Genomic DNA, 22850 nt, shown 5'->3' with positions numbered 1-22850 from the left:
CGTAACAAAAAGGTTAAAATTTAATTTTTTTTGTTTTGTCATCGTTATTAAAAAGTGTTTGCAAATCGCACCAAACATCGCATATTGTTTTGTGCTCATACAATATTTTTTAACTTTCAGCTGTTAATTTATTTGGTATTTAATTAGTAAGTTTTGTCATAAAAATTACTTATGTGTACTAACTTTAGTAAAATAGCTGCGTATTTGTTATATTAGCTTACAAATTTTACCGATTTCACCTTAAATCCTGTAAGTAAAAATTCATTGAAACGCCCGTTTGAACAAACTCCAAAATCATTATTATTTATTTTATTGTTATTTAATTTGCTTTGAACTACACCAACGAACCAATTTCACGGAATTTTGGAGCTGAACGATTAGCAAATAAAAAATAAGCAGTCATCTTAAAAATTTCTAGCCTGCTCCAAAAATCGGTTTAGAAACGTTGCGCATGCACCTACATCGTCTACCTATGCAAGCATAATAATCTGTAAGCGCCGCCACCATCATCACCATCACATAACACTAACTATAGCAAATATGACATGTCGTACACAAGAGCCAGTCCGAGCCGCCACCAGCACAGCACGACGGGGCGATGTACAGTGTGAGAAGCCGGTTGCTAGCAGCGTTCATTCCTTCGTGCACAGCGCGCGTTTCGGTGGGGCATGTCTTTCTCTCGCTCGTTCGTGCAGCAACAGCAGCGGCAGCGCAGTCAGTGGCTCGCGAATGCTCGTGGAGCGCGCTTCGATTTTTTTCTTATTGTTATTGTTCTGCACCGCTAACTCCAAAAACGTTGCGCGTGTATCTGTGTATGTGTTGTATGGTTCTTTTAATCATCTCACGACACTCCGAAAGTTTTACAAAAAAGTGCGTGCAGTGTGTAGTACTTAAACATTTGGTGTGATGCAGAGCTGATAATCGTGTGACTCGAGGTTGGTCTGTGTTTTATTTTTTCTTCGGAGCATAGTGTACCTATAGTTACGAGTGGGGTTATCGACCTTGCCATTGATGCAACTCGCTGCTTGTCACGACACCAGTATATTAGAGCCTCTGCGTCGATTTTGTCATAATATAGAGTTTAACGGGGTGTTCGTAAGCGATATGTGATTATTGTTAAACAATTGATTAATTAGCAATGGTTTTCCACTCGGTTAAATGTTGATCCCTCGTATGCTGACAAGAACGAGATAATCGACCTGTTGACCGACTTGATGCGTGTACGCGAAATCCCGAGTGAAGGAGATATTGGGGACGAAAAAGGAAAGCTTTGCGTGGAAACCACGACACCTTTGTCTTATAATAAGTAGGCAAGATGCATCGAGGACGATGCTTTACCTCATAATACTTCCTTGCTATCTCTTCGCGTTGATTGAGTTGTTCATTGTTTTGTTGCAATATGAATTTAAGGCGTGATCTTTCTGGTTTACTTTGAAAAGCTATTCAACAGTGTAATTTTGAAATATCTTGCACAAGTTGGTTATAACGATATCGATGTAGTAATTGCATTGTTCCCGCACAAAGAAATTCGTAAAACGAAGTATCGCACATAGATGATTCAGAGCAACGCTATCCTTTTCCGTGCAAAAATGCTCATCGAAACCGGTTTTCCTATATAACCAAACCTTTGAAACTGTATTCTCCTTTCTACATGCATACGCACGAAAGACAAAATCTTTCTCGCATGAAGAAAAAGACCCCCTTCGTTTTTAAAGACCCGTGTATCGTGCAAAGTGCAGCCCTTTCTTTTCCCCTCGCGGCATCGTCGCTGTCGCAAATGCAAAAGGGGGAGCAAAAAGGGAGCGCGCACAGAGAGAGAGAGAGAGAGAGAGAGAAGCTTGTGCCTTTCGAACGCCGTCGCTTGCTGTGTCCTTTAAAAGCCGACAGGTGCGGGAGAGAGAAAGAGAGAGAGTCGAGTGGGGGTGCGTGTAGTATATAGCACGTGAGTCGACACACGTTATATATATATATCTACGAAATCGGCCACTGCTCGGCCCTTGCGGCCAGGTATTTTATAGCGAGGGAGCTCGCTGGAAAGTTTCCGCACTCACTTTCGTGATTGGATTTTAGCTAACTTGGCCATCGTTCATCGGCGCGCGTGAAAATTCCTCTCCATCGGTGTCATTCACATTTTCGCTTTTCATCCTGAGTAGTTGATCACGCATCAGTAAAACTCATTGGCTGAAAAGTACATAAGCGAATCGTAATTTTATTTACTCTGTTCTGTTTTTTTACTTAAAAAAAACTCCTATTTGTACGTCGCGGTTTTTATCCTTTTTTCTTTATTTTTGCGAAAATTCACCAAAAAGATAATCGTGAGACTCGACAAGCTGATAAATCAAGATGCGAAAAAAAAAGATTCGATAGTACTTTTGCGTACCGAAACGTATTAAAATGTAATCAACAGTTCCAACCGATCACATTAGCGATAATAAAGAGAAAATCTCAAAAGCGCTCGGATATTCATTGCACTTCGCGGCAAACGATAAGGAAGAGAGCGCGTGTGTATATCAGCCTTATGCTGCGCTCCATTAAAAATAAACGCACATGCCTTACAGTGCTTGCTTGTTCTTTTTACGCGTTCTAAAAAAAAAGAGGTTGACTCGAAGTCAATGTTATTCGTAGTTCACTCGCCTCGCGCAATCTATATTTAAAAACGATTAATAGTGCGGTGGTATTATGCTGAACATCTTTTTTTCTTTTCAAAAGTAAACGCACTGCGCGAGGGTACAAAGTGGCTTTTCTCATATTCGATGTCAAATTTAGCTGTGAGTCGTGGCGTCGTTGCACAGATGCGTTCTGAAGTGAACGAACGAGAGCCATATGTCTCATTTGCGATCTTCATAAATTCCATAAGTGAGAGCTTTGTAGGCTAATGAGTTTTTCGATGGCTTAGTCTTGGTTATATTTTTGACGCTGCGTCACGTAACGCCGTAACGCGGTATTAATTTGCGAAGCGGCCTTGTCAAGTGCTATCACAAGTAATCCACTTGATGTTTCATCGCGTGCAAATTTATTGTTCAGAGAGCGGCGAGCGATTTTAATTCGCACACGGGTATTGAAACGTTTCTTCGCGCGGCCTCTTCACCCGAATATTCCCGGCACTATGTGGCCTGCCCGTTCGATCGACAAGTTGATGTATGCCGACGCGTTCGCGAATCGCTTCAACTCGTCTGCCGAATCTCGTCGAAAAAAGCGCGCAGCCCGGAGAATCCCGTCGTCGCCCGTGTGGAACAGTTGTCAGCGACTCGTCCCCCCTAATTACACTGCACAGCCACACGCGCCGTCGTAATGCTCAACTTTCGCAGCCCATCGCGCTAACGAGCTGTGCCTGCAGCGCGCCCTCTCGCCGTCGCCGCGATTGCGCGAAGTATGACGAGAGGCGTCCGAAACTTCGACTCGCCGCGCGCCGTTGCAGAGTTCGGGATGAATCCATCGAGACGAGTCCTTTCCCCACGCCGGAAGCGCATCTGGCCGGAAAAAAAAAGAGAGAGAAGTAACAAAAAAAGCTTTGTTCGCGACGCTCTTTTGTTACTAAGCTTTTCAATGAGAAGCGACGCGCGCGCGGCTTTTTGTACACTTTCGCACCGACGAGCCGCCATCCGCGTCTCGTTATTTCGCAATTTCGGGCTGCGGCGAGGCGCGGCCTCGCGGGCCGACAGACGATCGCCTTTGCGATTTCATCTCGGCGCGACATAATCCCAATCTCGAACGCGCGCATTATCCGTTCGAGTACGCGCGTCTCTCTTACGGTTGAAAAAACACGACGCCAGGCGAATCAATTTCCTCTCGCGTATCCGTGATGAAATATCGATTGCGGTAATGTTGCATAAAGCGCGAGCAACGAGCGCGCCGCAGTTTTGTTAATGGGAAATTGTGGTATTTTTCTTCATCGCGCATTCGTTAGCCGGGAGAAAAGTATATGCGTATGTTTGCGAGGCTTTTAATTATGCGCGCGCGCGTCGGGTAAATCGAAATTTATACGCCGTTTCGGCCGTAGAATCCACGTAGGAGTGATTATTTTGGCGGACGGCTGTGGCTGAATAATTATTTTTCGCTCTACCTCGCGTGATATATTATGAGAACCGCGACGACGACGCGCTGGGGCTTGTTCGATGTTCCACATTTCGATTGATTTGTTTTTTGCGCGTTTGCGTATAGCAGTGCAGTCACTAACGTTGCGGCAATTCCGAAGCGCGACCTAGTAATTATTTTTTTATTTATTTTTTTAATTTAAATGACACTTTAGATGTCACGAACGAGTTGTCGATCTTACGTAACAAACTTTCAATCCTCGAGTCCCTTTTCGTCGGAAGCTAATACGTCGAAGGGCAACGACGACGCGATCGTGGCAACGTGTCGCGTAAAAAAAGAGAACAAGTAGATGAATATATCGCGACTCGTAGCCGTGGAACGTCAGCCACGACAATCACGTATCCCATGATTCTTTGTTTATATGCTTTATCGCCGTGTGTAAAGAGGATAACGCGCTCTAGTAAAAGATAGCTCGTAAGCTCAAACATCTCTCTGCTCGCGCGCTAATCAAATTTCCCACGACGGCAATCTTGGCATCGGCGTCGCAGGAAAAGTCGACAACAATGCGAAAGAAGTTCTCACTGTATGAAAAAAAAGAAAGGGACGCGCGCGGCGTTTTATTCGGTGAAAGTCTCGCGAGATTCGTTCCGTTGGAAAATAAAAAAGAAGGCCGACCGAGTTATACGCGACGCGTTATATAGACCGTTAGGTAACGTTGCGTTTCCGCGATTACACTCTTATCGCTCTCTCTCTCTCTCTCTCTCTCTTCATTCCTCGTTTCTTTTTTGAGCAAGCTGCAATGCCGGAGAAAAGAGTGGGAGGATATTGCTCGAAGAAGTATGTCACCGATGTCATCGTCTGATACGGGAAACGCATCGAGATGCGAGAGAGTTCAAGCCATCAAGCGGCCACTCTTGCTTCTCTAACTCTCTCAACGCTAACTTGATGGACAAGAATGTGCTGCTCGAATCGACGCTGTTGTGCGTTGCGCGTGGAGCACGTGCAGCGTTATTTGCTGCATGCGCGACAACTGAATTAAATAAGCAAGATCCCTTCGAACCAAATTAGAAAAAGCGGTACATCGATGCAAATAAGAAACTTTACTTGCTCAACGTGGCAGTCTCTGTCTATTCCTCGGGTACGAGCGTTTTGCGACGATAGAATATTTAATACAAGACGTTGGAAGAAAGTCGTATTAGAGAGATAAACGGATATCGCAACGTTAATAAAAAAGGTGCCTCTTCCAATTCGACGCCGAGCATAGCTGTTCGGAATTTCATCCAACGGATCCAGCGAGCGCTTCGGAAAGCAAGATTTTTTGGTGGCCGCGCATGCTAATGGTGCCGTGCCACCGTTCGGATCGACTAAATTGTGTTGCTGGCAATCACGGCCCCGACGGGGAGAAAAAAGGACGAGAGAGAGAGAGAGAGAGAGAGCCAAGCAAAGGCTGAAATTCTCGTCGACACGAGAGAGCATCACAGCAGACGGACGGGAAGCGTCGCGCAGCGTGGCGAACGACGTACGTGTGTACAGGCGGAGCCGGCTCTCCGTCCAGGCGATTCTAATAACGCGAGCGAGAGAAAGAGAGGGCAGGCCAACGGCATGACTCACGCGCGTGTGCGCGCCTGAATGTATATAGGGACACGGCACACACGCAACGTTAGAGAGGCAGAGAGAGAGAGAGAGAGCGAGAGAGCGTATATCAGGCAATTCAGTTGCTAGGCGAGCTCTCTTTCTCCAGCGCGTGCTCGCCTCCCAGCTATATAATATTCCATAGTGCGCGCAGGTAAGGAGCAGTTCAACGGCGTTTTCCCGTGTCCGCCGATGCGGCTTGTGCGCCGCGGGCACCTCTTGTTTTTCTTTTCTCTTCTGCCTCGTTTCGGCAAGCGATCGACGTCGCGCGCCGCTGTGCGAAAAGGATTCGTCTCGATTATCATGCGAGCGCGTCGCTTGCGAGATACTCGTCCTCGACTTGCGTCTATCACCTGCGTCGAGCGCGAGCCTGCGCTCCTAATAGACCCTTCCAACGGAAAGGCATCGGAATTTTTTTTCTTTTTTTTTTTTTTTTTTTTTCCCACAAAGTGCGAGCTACGCCAACGTCGACATAGAAAACCAGTACCGGATAGCTGAACAACCATAACTACCGCAAACGCAAACGAATAAAACAGCGGTTACTCAACTCAAAACCATCGTAACGCAAACTATAAAATATATTACGAACCCAATGCGAAAAAGCGATCCATACGTGTGTTCGCTTTCGGTTCACATTGCAAAGCCAAACATGCATTTCAATTAAAATAGCCTCATGCCTGATCCCGAAACAAACACAACAAGAGAGTGCTTTGATACCGCAATTAAACACACACACGCATACTCTCTCGCTCTCTCGCCGTGGCATTTTCACTTGAAATCGAAATAAGAAGACGAGTTCGAATGCGCGCGCTAACGAGAGAGCAGAATATACGTTCGCGCGCTTTGTCGTAATTAAACGCGGCGCCGTCGCCTATTTCGAGATCATCCACGCGGAAATTCGGGACGATCGTTCCATTCCAAGAGCAAGATAGAACGAGAGAGATAGAGAGGGGTACACGTATATAGACGCAACGATTGACGATTGGCAGAGTAACGTGGACGATTGTCTTTCGCACACTGCGAGGCAAAAATCATCGGAGGAGACTTCGTGGCTTTCGACGCGCAGTCACGTTTCACTCGCGTTTATATATAGCGGCGATTGTTGATTTGAAACGTCGACGCGCTCCGCGCGATGCAGGTCTCGCGGATCGTTTGCGAGCCGATCGACAAAAGCGCGCCGACGACGCGGAGTCGATCGTCGCTCGGCCGAGTCGCCGCGCGCGAACATAAATCTGCGCGAGCCATCAATTACGGCGCTTTTCAATCAAATCGTCCGCGCAATTCAAGAACAGAGGAAAAATGTCGCGAGCGCCGTTGTATTGCACGGAGCTCGTAATGCGATTATGCCGTGAACACGTCTGCCGGAGCTGTAATTCAAGCATCGCGCTCGTTCAATTTGTTTTCGCTGATAAACTAACGACGCGAAATATAACGTTTGTTTTCGAAGAGCGAGAGTATCGCGAACATGCATTTTTCACACTCTGCAGATTCTCGCGTATTCGAGTATCGCGTCTAATTTTGGAATTGTGTTCGTGCCATTCTTGAAATACTTTATAAGCATATGATGTTCGGAATATTCTATATATAACTTGACTTCGTCCGTGTCTTCGCAAAAAAGAAAAACAAACAAAGAGACCAGGCTCCAAAGGCGCCCGATTTAAGAATCGAGTCTTTGTGAATACTGCCAACCTAAAGGCGAAATTAGTCACGACGAAAATTAAAAGAAAAAAAAAATATAGAAGAGGCATTTTCAGCTCGGCGCATATGCGTTTGACAATAATCACAAATTCAATTACTTACACTTTCCAAGCATCAGCCTACACACGAGGTTGTTCACCTCTGTGCCGTACGTAAAACTATAGAACAGCACCTGGCGCTCTGATTCACGGCTGGGCACGCGAGAAAAAGAAGGCGTAAATAATGAGTAGCACGCGTTGCGCGCGCGCCGATCGCCGGGTAGGGAGACAACTGGCCGAAACAAAGAGAGAAAGCGCGCCCCTTGCCCCCCCCCCCTCCTCTCCCCCTTTTTCTTCTCGCTCTCCGTTGCGCAATTGCGTTGTGGCGAGGTTTTCGCGGAAAAATGCGACAATCGCAACGGTGTCGCGAGGCAGGAAAAACAGACGCGATTGCCTGCGCGCGCGAAAGACGTTCGATCGTTCGTCGCCTCGAGAGTGACTTCGGCGCCGCGCGACGAACGGACGGGCCGCGGCGAGAAAGCCATCGCGCTGCATCCGCGCAAGCCAGCAGCGGGCTCCTTTAACATGCAAATCATACGTTGCGGTATGAATTATCCTCGTTTTCCTTTCCGGCGTGTCTCTCGCTCTCTTACTGTTTATCTCGTACAAGCGCTGCTTTTTTCTTTTCGTCCTCTCGGCCGTTGTTCACGGTGAGCAATGTGTGCGCTGGCGTCGAAATATTTTTGGAGTTTCGTGGAAGTGTCGTAGGCGCGTCGCTTTTTTGGCAATGATTCAATCGGTCAATGCATGGTTTTTAGCCCGCAAAATACACGAACGCGGTTATGTATTGTGTGCCTTTGCTGCTGCCGAATTCAAGCCCGATTGTTAGTTGAATTGCTTCGACGATAGGTGCCTTGAATACTTATTTAACGAACAACTCTTATGCGAAAATGATTTCAGCCAATGACAAAAGCAGTTGAACGTTATTCGATCCTGATTAAAATCAGTTGATTTCGTTGAATATAGTTTTCGATATGAATTTTTGTCTTTATCGCAATTCCAAGTGAATAATTGTTAATAATTTTGTTACATTACCGATAAAGCTTTTTCAGGCAGTGAACTTTAATTATTATTCTTTAGGAAAGAATAGCCGCATCAAGATTTTAATTTACCGACATAACTATGATAACGAATCCAATTAATCGCAAACACATCCTTCCAAAAAAAAAGAAAAAAACCAATCAATAAAACACACTCGGTTGCTCTAAAAAAAAAAATAATTAAAGCCAATTTGCAATGAAAGAAAGAGGCGTTCGAAAGGCCAACGGCTAATCGTAATATCTCTCGTACACCGTTGAATTTAAAGTCTCTCGGTGCGTATACGAGTTCAACAGCCCGCGCGCGAATTACGAAGGACACGCACTCGATCGCGAGCACGCGACTTCCTTTTATGCGGGCTTATCGGTCGTTTTTTTCCCATTTCATGACGAAGGCGACGATGACGCTTGTTCGGGATTTTTCTCAAAGTGTGCCGTGCAATCTTTGTGCTCTCCCTCTCTTTCTCCGTCAATGTTTGCTCGTGGACGAGGAAGGATAAATTGGCTCGACGATAACGGACTGATTCTTTATTTTCTTTTTTGAATTTACAGCTCTGTCAGGATAACGGTGGCATTGGTTAGGTAATATTTTGAATTTCCACGTCTCGCGACAGAGGCGCACGGCTCAAAACAGTAACGCAATGACGATGGATCGGTTGAGAAAAGAAAGCAAACCAAGCGAGCTCAACCGGGATAGTCATCAGCAGCGTAATAATTATCAGCAGCGACACGATTAGATTGTGGCGCGCGTTGCTGCTGTCCCTTCCGCATATTACACATCAGAGTTGTCTGAAAGCCGTATATTAGCCAAATCGCGTGGCGCACGAGCGACTGATAATTTTGTCAAAGCCGATAATTAGCGAACGTGAAATTTTGTCAAAGCGTCCGAGCTTTTAACGTAATTTACTAACGGTTAATGTATTACTTTATCCTAAACGTTACTTCGAAATGAAGAAATCATCGCTTCCCTAAAACGAAAAATGTAACAATACACCCTCGTGATATTGCATCCTACCGTATTCTAAGCCGTCCCCATCTTCGAAAAATTCTTTAGTATTTCCCAACAAACCGCCAGATTAATCGAGCGTTAAGAGTGTTCTTTTTCTCGCTTGTGAAACTCTTCCTTCTAGAGTATAGTAACGAAAAAAAAACCGTGCACAGCTCAAATGAGAGAGAGAGAGAGAGAGAGAGAGAGAGAGATAAGTGGCCTGCGGGGGTTTGCTTATTTGAGCACGAGTAAAAGAGGATTGAGCAAGTCGGATGTGCACTGGGCGACGACGGTTCAACGAACCGTCATTACACGCGGGCTCATTGTGTTATAGACGCACTCAGCGGAGAGAAAAAAAAAACACGAACAGATATACGTTTTTATCGAGCTTCTACCATCGTCGCCTCTTTCTTTTTATTCTTCGCGATGTTTTGTCTACCTATAATGCTCTTGAGAGAGACCGAGGAGGAATCGCGGTTGAATTTGCCTAATGCCTGTACTTTTAGCGATCGGTTATTTCGGGTTATTTATGAGGGATCGATTGTTAATTTGTTATCTACGTCGGAGTGGGCAATGAGTGCTTTATATTAATTAAAGCTTGATTGTAATGACGGAATGCGAAACTTAATAAGCTTAATCGACATAATTTAAATTCTAATTGGATCATTTTACAAAGCTTGGTGTTTATATATTTTTTTTTATTTTTGGTGATGTTTATCGTTTCTTTCAATTGCCAAAGGTAGACTCTGAATCCGATCCTGCTTTTTAATTGTATCTATTACAATAGATATCGACTATTACAGTATTTGATATCAATCATTACTTCATGTAAAAGTGAACGAGTAGTTATATGACGTATTTTGACGAGAACACTTACGGTGTTGAAGTTGGAAATGGATGTGCGAATACGATGTTCAAATGTATGATTGTTTGATCCGTACTTTTTCAACAAAATTTACTAATGCATGATAAATTTCTGCTGTAAGATATGGTTATTTTCAAACGAACATTGTTGCTCGGTAATCGCAGTCGAAACAAATTTTGTACCGTCGAACGTGTAACGAAGCCTCAGCGTGTACATTGTACATCCACAAAAGCGCGAAAGTCCAAACGACGCACGGAAAGACATTCGCGCGGGCGGCGCAGCAAAATCCGAAAAAAAGAAAACAAGCGCGAGTCGTTCGGCGCGGCGATGGCCTTGGCACTTTAATTAGCTGCGCGCGCGCGCGCGCGCGAGAGAGTCGCATCATTTTCCCATCCGCGCGCAAAACCAAAAAAAAAGACACATCGCGATCAGCGCCAAGGCCGCGAAAAGCAAAGGATTCGCTTTGGATGGTCCACGGCAGGCGCTGCCCCTCGCGCTCCTTCGCTCTCGTCCGTGCGAGAGAGGACGCTGTCGCTCGCTGCGCAGCGCGAGTTTTGACACAGCGACTCCTTGGCAAATGAGATCTCCGTCTGTGTGCGTTGCCTTTCTCTTCGCGCGCTCGCTCGCTCGCTCGCGTCACCGCGCCCCTCTGACCGGGGACTTTTGTTTCGTTCGTGTGGTGGCACGAACGGGTTTTTAAATGCCGCTGCCGTGTGCTACGTACGCGCTTGTCAATGAACGTTTTCTGTTGTTCGGGAGCGTGGAATTTTTGGTAGAGAGATAAGAAGAGGGAAAAAGTCAACGGCAGCTGGCAAGTTTTTCAAATTGTTAAACCTTTCGCCGGTTTTGATTTTCATTTACGAGACTTTGCAATAAATTTGTCGGCGACTGGATGTTTGTCGCAGTGAAAATTCATTGTAACTTCGACTCTTTCAAGTGACTTCGCAGTATATCTCCTCCGGAAACTCGTCTTATTCCACAGTTAATTTCTTTGCCAGTAGGTGGCAATGATTGTGTCGAGAAAAAATTTATCTGATTCCGTTTATTTCAAATAGATGGCTAATAAAGTTCGCAGCTGTAATTCATGTAACATGATTTCAACTGTTTGTTTCGGAGATCTATCTTGTATCCGTCTTTTTCTTTCAGGTTCTCAAAAAAGCTTAAGCTCTACAGCCATAAAAATATTGCACTTTATTCGTGAAAAAAATTGCATATCTTCATTAAAACCAACGTTTTTATATGGTTCTCATTAATATTAACGTGATTCTGCTTCAAACGGAACTTCAAACTTGTAGAATGTAAAAAAAGCCGAGCATGAGACATTTAATTAATATTTAATCATAAAAAACTAACCTGAGAATTCTATTTCAGTTATTCAATTGGTACTGTTCATATAAATCAAGTCTCTCTCTCTCTCTCTCTCTCTTTCTTTCTCTGTCAAAGTCACGTATTGTCAAAACTCTTGTCAACATTCATCTCGATCGAGTAAAACAAAACGTCGAATTATATATATATAACAGACGGCTAATTGCCGACTTTGTAGACACAAAAAAAAGCTCCCTTCGCGCAGCGGGAACAAAACTATTTTTAACTATCTTTCGTTCTCGGCACACGGGAATGAATTTAATCGATCGATTCAATTGAGGATATTAAATTTAACTTCTGTATTGGTTTGATTGCGACGAGGCAATTGAAAGCTATTTTTGGATTTCACAAATAATCTTTCTTTATTAACTAAATATGACCGACTCGCAATAATAATCGTGCATGTTATTAAATGTCCGTTACGTCATCCCTTGTTATTCCGAGAATCGCTTTCTTGATAACAAGAAGCGTCAATCTAAATGGTTTTAATTAAACGTGATTATCTTGCGCGTATTGGAACGACTACTTTGATATAACAATGAATATTCATGAGTATTGTCTGTATTGATGCGTATCGTGCAAGATTAATAAAGATCATAATTGCAAAATTGGGAGCTTACCGGTTAATAAGATGCTAAATTACAGTGTGAAAGTCTGAAAAAATACTTGTGCAAGAGGAAAATAATAATATTCGTATCGAATTTTGACTGTGGGGCAACGAATGACACGTACGAGCAAGATATCGAGAAAAAAAATTAAGATGCCGTGGAAATTTTTACTTACGAGAAAACTGATAAATGAGAAAGAAAAAGTGCGCAGCAACCCTCAAGCCGGCAATTTAAAAAAAAAATCCTCAATCGCCACAGCAACTACTCATCGCCAACCTACTTCCAAGTCTTGTCCACAATGTAGCGCAAACAGTCAGTCGCGTTCACTCACACGGAGAAGTGACGTGTGGGAGGACGTTTTTATCATCGACACGCTAATCAATCCTAAGCGTGTGCACAACATTCGCGCGACAAGTTGCTCGCGCAATGACAACTCGGACGTCGTCGAGCACACTACGCAGTTTTTCTTTTCGCTTGTCATTCACGCGAATGGAGTTCAAGGCTACTTGAAGCTTTTTTTTCTTCGCTATTATGTTAGCTATAGTGAGCGAGATGTTGCAGATATTCCGCAGGAAAAGTGAGTTGATACCTATACTTACTTATACCTATATACCTGAGGTTTATGCGGTTTATTATTCAATGTTATTTTTCCGCCGAATTTGACTATTAAAAAAAGTAATGTTAAATTAATTTTGAAATGAAATTATTCCTTTGATTGTAAGAAAACTCTCTAAGTCTTAGATAAAGTGTTAAGTATTCAACGAGATATGTGAGATGATTATACGATTTTCATTGATAATACGAAAAGAATTGATGCGCTGCTGATTTAAAAATTACAATTAAAATTGGAAAGTGTTTTTACTACTACCTCGATTACGATTTATCGGATTGTCAGAAGATGGAAATTTTATGATTGATTTTACATCCTATATTTTATTCGCGTGTTGCGGTATTATAAAGATAAGAATAATTTAGTCTTACAGAAATGAGCATTGAATGCCATTGGTAACCTTAAAACAAAATCAGTTTTTTCGTTAATAACGTTAAATCGGAAACCTCTATACAAACCACCCTCCGATAATCTAATGCATAATCAATATTACGACAGCTGTGAGAAGAATAAGTTACATCTCTAATCCTCATTTGCCACTTGACTCATTATGCAAATGCTTTATACACTATGACGCTTCGGATTTGCATGATTATCCAATACTAGAGATCGCCATAGGCTTATTTTAATCAAATATAGTATTGTTGGCTACTGTAACTTTGTGTTTTGTAAGCTTGGCCGCTTATTGGCGACTTGCATGAAAAAATATTAAGTGATTTGTACTTGCTCGTTGACAATAACAGTCGAAAATTATTTAGCTATGAAGGTACCTTTGTTTTAGACGTTGCAGTTAACTTGCTAATTGGTTTTGAATGAATCAATCGCCGTCCGTACACTTGCACTAGCTCAATGTAGAATATAAACAAGTTCTTACCGAATTGTACCACTGTCGTTTCCATTTTATTCGTGTTCTTTTAATCGTACGTGTATTGCCTGGAATTATTTTGCTTACATTGCCTCGGATGATTCTACGATCATAGAAACGATAAAAAATAAAGCAATCGATACATCAGGGCGAATTTAGTGTGATTATTTTCGTGTCTACGATATAAAACGAGCAACCTGCACATTTATGCTTGCAAGAATTTCTTCTCCGTTTAAAAACTCATTCCTCCTAGTGTAACAATAAAATTCCAATCATGACACCTGCTCCGTATCGTTAAGCGCCTCAAGAGACCAATTCGTCGTTGGTTTATTTTTTCATGCAAGTCGTGCTGTCGGTTGTGTCCAAGGTCTTTTGATCGCAGGTGAAGATCACGGCTGCGCGTGGAATTCGCTTTAATCGATCGTTAGGATTCTCCGTGCGCAACATTTGTTACAATTTCGCTCTCCGTTACAATGTGTCGCTGTAACTGTTCCGGGCGTGCGCGCGTATGAGTGTGTGTGTGCGCGCATGTTTTTGTCGAAGAATGGTTATTTGAGACACGCGCAACGTTGTTTAATAATACATGGATGTGCAACTTTGATTAATATTTATACCGATCGGTGCGATGAATGCTTGATCTGCGACTGATTATAATAATAAAGACGAACTAATCGAAAGTTGAGAAACTGCAAATTATTTATTCATATAAGCAGTGGCATTATAATTTTTTCTTTGGGCACTCGAAGGATCCACGTCGACTGCATGTTAATGTCAATGCGAAATTTCACTTTCGTTTTGGGTGCGCAATTTTGCACTTTCCCTGGGAAAACTTTTTGCTCTATGCTAATTCTTGACAATCATTATTCACCCTCCACGTCGCAGGAATCCCATAAAAGACGAACCTGCTGTAGAAATCTCGAGGCGAGTTGATTTTCTAGGTACGTGCCTGAGTGTAAAACCGTTAAAATCGTTCGCGAAAAATCACGCCTGACACGAATACAGCAAACGCCGGTGAAACGAGGGGATTTCGCACGGCTGCAAGGATTCGCCAACAATAATTTATTGTTGTTTGGCCGGGTAAGATTGGCGTTGCAAGGGGTTTCAGTCACGAGATTGAAATTATTTTTGAGAAATTAGTTTTTGTGTGTGTTGTAGGATGACCTATGTTATTTGATATAGTTTAGCAAACTGTCACGAAATTAAAATGACACTGACTGTAACATGGCATTATCACGATTGTGTGACCCGGTTGTAATTCATTGACGAAACTTTGTCTAAAAATTGCGAAAAATCTAAAGCATTTATCAATATTCCTTGAATTCGAATTATTATTATTATACTACAAATAACAATGATATTGACGACCTAAATTAGTTGCATTGAAAATCGTTCATTGCGCTTCGTTGATAACTTACCATAAACTCCTAATCACACATGCGTCTGGTGATAAGATTCATTTTTATTTTATCCGGGCATATTTCAACAATCGATCAAACCGCTCAATCTGCAAAAGAACAGTTAATAGGCAATCGAAAATAACGTTGGAACGAAAACGAAGGAGGTTGTTAGACTCTCACGAGAGGATAACGAGATGTGGGTCAGGTTTGGCGATAGGCGCATCTAGAAAGCGGCAATGCACTATTCATAAATCCATCCGGCTTTTCCCTCCGCTCGATCCCGTAAACAAAATAACACTTCTTTTCCATTCGTTTATTCAACGAGTAGACGTATTTCAAGAGAGTGAATACTCGCTAGCTAGAGGCAACGATGTCCGCTGTCACTATAACGTCGTGACCAAATCTCGTGGAAGCCTTGTGTTGTCGCGTTATCAATCGAGTAACGTTTGCCGTTTGTCGTTTGCGAAAAGATAAAAATTCTAATTTGCTCCTCTCTGGTACCACTAATGTTCATAGTGTTTAGGCATTCTTCGAGACCACAAAATGATCTCTTCGAGTAAACGGTCAATTCTCTGTCTTCCTTCTAGATGACGCATATCATTTACTTACGTGTCCTCGCTTGAAAAAGTCGCGCGAACGAAGTGACTGATGCACTTGCTGGATTTCTCATTACAGAGCGTGGCAACCGCCATCGTGCAGCGAAGATGGCATCGACATCCGAGTCGCCATCGGCAGCCGACGAGGTAGATCTAATCGACTTGGAGACCGGAGTAGCGCCACAACCGCGCATAACGATCGCCGACGCAACGCCCGAGGAGCAAGAGCATCTGTTGGACGTCTGCCCGCCGAAACTCGAGCAAAAGTTGTCGCTGACGCGCCGCAGTCAGGACCTGCTGCGAAACTCCGAGGACAGGGACAACGTGCTAGTGACACTTGGTCACGATCAAGTTGTTCCAATTCGTAAGAGAATCGATGTGGTGTCGACCGACACTATCAAGAGAGTACGGGACATCACGAAAAACCTTGAGCCGGTTATTCAAAGTGTCGATGCGGTGGACAATTCCGCTGGCGAAAGAGACGACGACGCCTCGCGACAGATCAACGATGCCTTTGATTTTCTCGCCGAGTTGGACGACAATGAAGAGGAACAGCATAGAATACTCGACGAGCCGAAATCTTATCCGCTCGAGCCGACTTGCTACATACAGGAGAAATCGAATAGTTTCGTTTTTGATAATGTGGCGTTCGAAGCTTCGCCGTCGGGTAAAGTTTACGAGAAACGACCGACTTCGATGAACTTTGATTTCGACGGATTGAAAGCTGCGAGAAATTCGTTCAAACGATTGCGCTCGTTGACTTGCTCTGCCGTGGGGCTGGACAACGAGCAACCTTGGAAGAAGAGGTCGAAGAATTGTCCGTACAGAAAATCTTGGAGTGCGGGGAGTAGAAGGTCAAGGTGCGATCTTGTTGGCAAAAGGCAGAGGAGAAATAGCGAGAGGATGAATAAAGGAATCAAAAGGAATAGTTTAAGAAAATCGGCGTCTTCTGTTGGGTGAGTCACAAGTTTTATGTTTGGAAATTTATAAAATTTTTTTATCAGTGGATTGAGTGAAAAAATATTTATTATCACAAGTATAAAACAAAAAATGTCTTGAAAGATTTATTTTTCAAATGTAATAAAAACTCGTAAATCGTAATCCTAATAATTGCAAATACAAGGAAACAATTGATATAAAAATAGGAAAATGTATGAGAAATAAAATAGGAATACATATGAGAACATATCAAACGAATTATCATGCAAATAATTTATCCAAGTTATAAAAACTTCGTTAATATTTGATGAAGTATATAGATAAATGATCTAATAACGTAATAAATGAGATTCAATTTATCACAATTTTTTATTATGTAGAAAGTATTAAGTTAACATAGCTTACAAGACGTGGAAAAATAGCAGATATCCAGAACAGTTTCGCTTTTGCTAAAATCCGATCAAATTCCTTGTCGTAATCCAACCAAACAGTGGTAACTTTCTTATTCTTCTCAAAATTTGGATCTGCAACGCAGAATAATCCTTTCTTCATACCGGTACAATACATTTGTAAATACATTTGATTTTTGCATTCACTACTGATGTTTCCATTTTGCAAAAAAGTTTCAAAAGTACTGTCATCTGAACGTGCTTTTATTTCAACGATAAAGTCACTTCCAATTGCATCTGGTGAAGCCCCTATGATTGGGCAAGAAGGTATCAAAAACAATCCAGAAGGAACAGTAGTAATGTTCTCTTGTAATTCTACTTCACGTAAAATTTTGGTCTCCAAATAGATCCCTCTTTTCACAGCAGGTGACTGATATTTAGTAACCTTTTCCAAAATCTTGTTAGCTAACCTACCGTTATATATACGGCAGTATACAGCATCATAGACAATTGATGCTGCTGTGATCCTGCCATATCTCAAGTCCATCCAAAGTTCAGTTCCTTGTACTCGAGTGAGCTTCTCTGCTTCTTGACAAAGGTAGTCAGTCATTTGTTGTTCTGCAAACATCATAAAATCATCTACTGTTCCTTTGTTATGCTTCAAAAATTTCTTCACTAATTCATCCATAAATAAATTTTTTATTTGAGGCTTGCCATCTTCTACTGAATGTACAGATACTGAATTGTTGATTGCATCATTTTTATTGGAGGTAATTTCAAGGTTACTAATTTGAGAGTATTCAATATCAAAGTTTGATTTTGGTACGAGTAGATTATTTGCTACTATATCTTGCTTGGGTATTCTACTGAAAATTGAACCTGGTTTCTTGTTATAATTGACTACTTCATCTACAGTCTCTTCAGTTCTTCGGTGCAGCCACATCAATAAAGCAAAACCATGTATATACACTCTAAAAATAAGTTATCGAAGAAATACACTTTACCAGTAATGAAGAAAACCACTAGCTATGACATGAATGAATTTGCCTTACCAATCGGTGTACATTTTTTGCATTCAATTTTCCCAATAACATTTTTTGTCTCGTAAATCCGGGTTCGAATTAAGAAGCAAAAATTATCACTACTGCTATCAGCTCTAATACTTGCTTTGACAACACAATAGTATGAATTTCTGAACACAGTAACGTAACCAATATCACGGTCGCCGTACTATTTAATCATACTAGAAACAAAATAACAATTTTAAATTACATATATTTCTAGTTTACAATTTGCTGTACAAAATATAATAGAGTTAATAGTCACCAATTTCCTTTGTCTTTCTCGAAATCAGTGTCGCGGAATTTGCGTCCATACTTCAAGAAGTCGAATAACATTCCAGTGTCAACTTTTGGCAGATTTGTAGAATCTGCCTCCACATGTGTTTCGGTAACATCCATTTTTATAACTTTTTCTTTGACAGCACACTAATAAAACACACAAATTCTGTCTGTCTGGGTCAGCGTTCTATTACACTTGCCGCTCTTTTGATACTCGCTCTTTTGTTTATACAAGCGCTCTACACGCCCTGTGTCAACAGCTAGGATTCACCCGCGCGTATTTTATTAAAATCTAAATTTAAAATAATTATAAAATTCTATAGGGTTTTCTCGTCTTTATATTATATTTAAGAATTTTAACTTAAAATTAAATTTATTTAAATTTAAAAATATAAAGATTTTATTTCACAATACCTTTCATTCCAGACTTCATTAAAAAGACAAATGATTATGCTACCTTAGTACAGTCAATATACTGCAGCTATTTAATTTTATCATTGAGCAGATTATATTTATAATTTTTAACTTATAAACAATGTTTTTAATAAACAGTTGAATAAAATTTTTGCTGTATAATAATGTTTAATTTTTAATTAAATATAATATTTTGGTGCGCTAAAAATTGATTGATCATTATTGTAAAAAATAACGAAATAATTTCTCAAAAATATAAATATTTGTCCACTAGAAAATCCATAAAAAGTAATAAATAGCATTTTCGGTGAACGTCACAGTGAGACCGATAGCATTCAGCACATCCATGATTAAAAAGCACACAACTACACTTTTAGCCCATTGCTATAGATAAATCAGCGAAAAACACAATGGATTTCGCAAAGTTTACTTAACTCGATTTGTTTATGGCGCACTTAAAATAGCTTATTTGCCGGGTTAATCTTAAAAACCTCGTCGCCTTTCGCGCGATAACGCGTCCTCGAAAGTACGAACGCGGAATCAGGCGAAGAGATATGTAACGACGTGCGAAGCTTTTTGTAACGGGGCGCGTGGCGGCGCGCGTATTGTCGAACGCATCGTAAAGTGCCGCGGCAATAATGACAATGGCGAGAAAAGCCCGCGACAGATATTCTGGGCCGGAGTTTCTTTTCACCTGCCCATTATCTCCCGTGACTTCATTTCTTACATTTTCGTTTTTTACTGTTATTGCACAACGCGCGGAACGATTCGCTACCTGTTGTTTTCTTTTCCTTTGCTCTTTCGCGCGAGCACTTTTCCGCGCTGTCGATATAACGACTGGCTTTGGCAAAATGAGACTGTAACGGCGTTGCTATAGATAGATTGGCTGAACGAGAAACGAGAGCGAAAACTTTATGACGTTTTGAGTGTCATTGATAACTTATACGCAGTGTTGTTATTTTTTAAAGTGCAGCTGTACAGCGAAGAAATGAGTAGGTGATAATGTTACTGTTTATTGGCACGATTTCTTGTATGACAGGCTTGCATTGTTTTTCAATTTAACAATTTTATTTGAAAAAATAATAACGTGTGATTGGATGCATTGAAAACAGGGACTGTATAGTCTACCGAAGCGAGTGTTGCCTCGCATTTACATTCACTCGATAATCGTACATCTTTTTCTTAATTCTCGCAGAAGCAATCGTAATCTCACGGTCTCGCGCTAAAATCTGAGTATCTGCTAAAAAAATCATCCGTAGTTAGGAATTTTTTTAAATTAAGAAAAAAGAGAAAAAGGCAAAATCATCCAATCATACAGCATCAAGAATATTGAAGCTGAATTCATGTGTAGTTTTGACTAAGTGCACGTGCATGTCGATCGTCCCGTTCTTTTTTATGGACCTATACGCGGATTTGAAAGTTAATTCCATAGAAAAATAAATTACATTCTTTTTTTTTTATTTTGTAAAACAGTGCATAGTCAATAAAAAAGTAAAATATTTAAATAACAAAATTATTATTAGTCTTTATCAACCAATAATCACAAACAGCCTGATCTGCGATTGGCCATGACCTATCGTAATCATCATATGACAGCTCGATCGAGCACGAATACCCCTACCCTCTTCAATCGAGTAAATTGCTCGTCGGGTCTGCTACAGTGATGATTAAACCGAAAAAACTTCACCATGGGCTCCGTCCACAATCTTCCTATCCCACTGGTCATTTCCGACCTATCCGATTTCGACTTTAATAATTCCTACCTGCTGAACTTTCACAAATCATTTTCAACTATTCAGACTCAGAATCCCATTCGTTACATTCCGTCGCAAAATCCGTCGCCAGGTTCATTTATCATAGAATAAATTTAAGCTCATAAATTCAACGATACCCTGCGCGTGTAAATTGATGACCAATTTCAAATTTCGAAGCTGCAACTTTGCCAAAGTTAAATTAGTGAAGTACGTCTCTAGTTTCATTTCATTTATTAAGACGATTTTTGTATTTTCATTGAAAAATTGAAGAATTCATTTTCATATCCTAGAATTCCACTTTTGCTAACACAGCTATGACTTTTAGTTGATTAATCTGACAAAAGGTCGTGTGAAAGCACTGCAGAATCCTTTACCAAGCTAACATCTATACTCTATACAGTGACAATAAACCATTTGGACAATGTGCCACGTGAGCAATTTTTTAGTTATTTGATGTAAGTTTGTATCAAACATATATACTTAAATCATCATTGCAAATAGACAATAATAAGATAAACATCTCTGTAGGCTACTTGCCTACTAACGCTTACAATTAGATTGCTATTATAGATTATACATATATTACTGTAGTAATCTAAGTGTTAGCAGACAAACAGTCTACAGAGATATCTATCATAAATCATCTATTTACAATGAATGACTCAGCAATTCCAGTACCCTTTTGTAAACTAAATTTAGTTAATAATTTTAGTTAATAAATTTGATCAATGCGCTACGCTACTAGTAACAGTGTAAAATACAAATATATAAACTGCAAATCTAGCGATTATTATTTATTTTTTCAACAAATTGATCGAATCGTAAATGTTTACGTTAGTTTCCATTCCCATAGCTTCATTATTTTTTATTATCCTGCGCTTATTGACATTTAATATCCGTCAATTTCATTCTATATTTAGACTGACAATCATTAGTTCATTCTGCCAGTTGCGATGAACGTTCTCGCGCTGAAAAATCAACATATGCTAAAAAAAGAGGGAGAAAAAAAAAACACAAATCTCTACAAACTTCGCTATTTCCGAGATAGTATACCCTTTCTTTTTTTTTGCCAACCCGTATTTCCTGAGTTGGCTAATTTACGTGTCTACGCGTCGCTGAGCGCTTTGGAACACGTGCCAAGAACGAATTTGATAATAAAAAAAATAGAGAGGGAAGAAGGCAGGCGTAACGGGCCCCCAAGTGTTTGAACGGCGTTCGTTAGTCATTACACTTACATCTATTTTGCAATGTTCCTGTTTCATTATTCTTGTTTGATACATAGCGTGTTCACTCTCACGACCCTTTGTAGTTGGTTTCATGCGCAGAATTCAATAAATTCTGAAAGATAATTCGCAAAGTTTCTGAGCCTGCTTTATCTAATGAGCCTGCTCTTTAATCTCTTGATTCACGGCTATGCTGCATTTTTGGACGCCTTATATTTTTGAGTGTGCGAACTTCTCCGAGGATAATCTTCAACTTGCAAAATAATTTCCACTCAAAAATCAAACGTCCAACATTAAAATGCTAATTCCACTTCGAAAAACTGTACCACCGGTGAAGATGCACAATCTTTCTTTTCTCCGCGATCAATCCGGACCCCCGCGCCACGACATTGCCGGGTTCTTTTTTTATTTGTTTTATGTTCGAGAACTGCATCTACTATACAATCGAGCACGTGGCGATCGAGCAACACCTCCATTACACGAGCATCGCGTTAGCACAAGAAACGAAAAGAAGGGGGCACGCGTGCACGGCATATTTACGAAACGCTTGGCAGCCGCTTGACCGGAAGCATATGCGTACATATATACATATATGCATAATCAAGCAACCGAGACGACCAAAAGACTAACATCATTGTTTCGAGGAATTCGAAATTCCTCGTCGTAAAGAAGGGAATGAGAGAGAGATATCTCTAAGCTGATGGCCACCAGTTGATTATTTTGTTTTTTTCTGTTGTTGCAATCTTCAATTTTATACACCGCTGACGCTTCGACTTCTTGCTCATTATAATTGCCGTTGCAGTGCATTTGGTGCGAGCACCACTCGGTCTTCTTTTTTGCGACCAGCATAATTTACTTGTAAATTGTTGTCTCTCTATCTCTTCACATCGAATAATCAAAGCATCCTAAATTTCCGTCGATCGATGTAAACTCCTATTTCACGGCGATACGTCTGGCAATTAAGCGGATGGGAAAAAGTGAAACCTAAGTGGATGCCCTCGTGCTTTCTCCAAAATAAACAGTCCATAGATACAAAAGGTTTCTCCATTACCGCGCA

General features: G+C 41.2%; 1 protein-coding gene across 3 annotated transcripts in view; it reads left to right on the top strand.

The window, feature by feature from the left end:
- The first annotated feature begins 858 nt into the window (after positions 1-858).
- Positions 859-22850, top strand: part of LOC131662934 (sodium-dependent transporter bedraggled-like) — a 74931-nt gene continuing 52939 nt past the window's right edge. For 2 of the 3 annotated variants that reach the window (XM_058932943.1, XM_058932942.1), the window contains exons 1-2: positions 12783-12843; positions 15814-16690. In XM_058932943.1, the coding sequence (XP_058788926.1) occupies positions 12798-12843; positions 15814-16690 (923 nt within the window). In that variant the 5' untranslated portion in view covers positions 12783-12797. Of the gene's footprint in view, positions 936-12782; positions 12844-15813; positions 16691-22850 lie in introns of those variants that run through there. The other variant, XM_058932944.1, reaches the window with a different exon arrangement.

This window comes from Phymastichus coffea, unplaced genomic scaffold, assembly GCF_024137745.1.
Source record: "Phymastichus coffea isolate CEN01 unplaced genomic scaffold, Cenicafe_Pcof_1.1 PCOF00028, whole genome shotgun sequence".
NCBI lineage: Eukaryota > Metazoa > Arthropoda > Insecta > Hymenoptera > Eulophidae > Phymastichus > Phymastichus coffea.
This window is presented reverse-complemented; position numbering and strand designations above follow the sequence as displayed.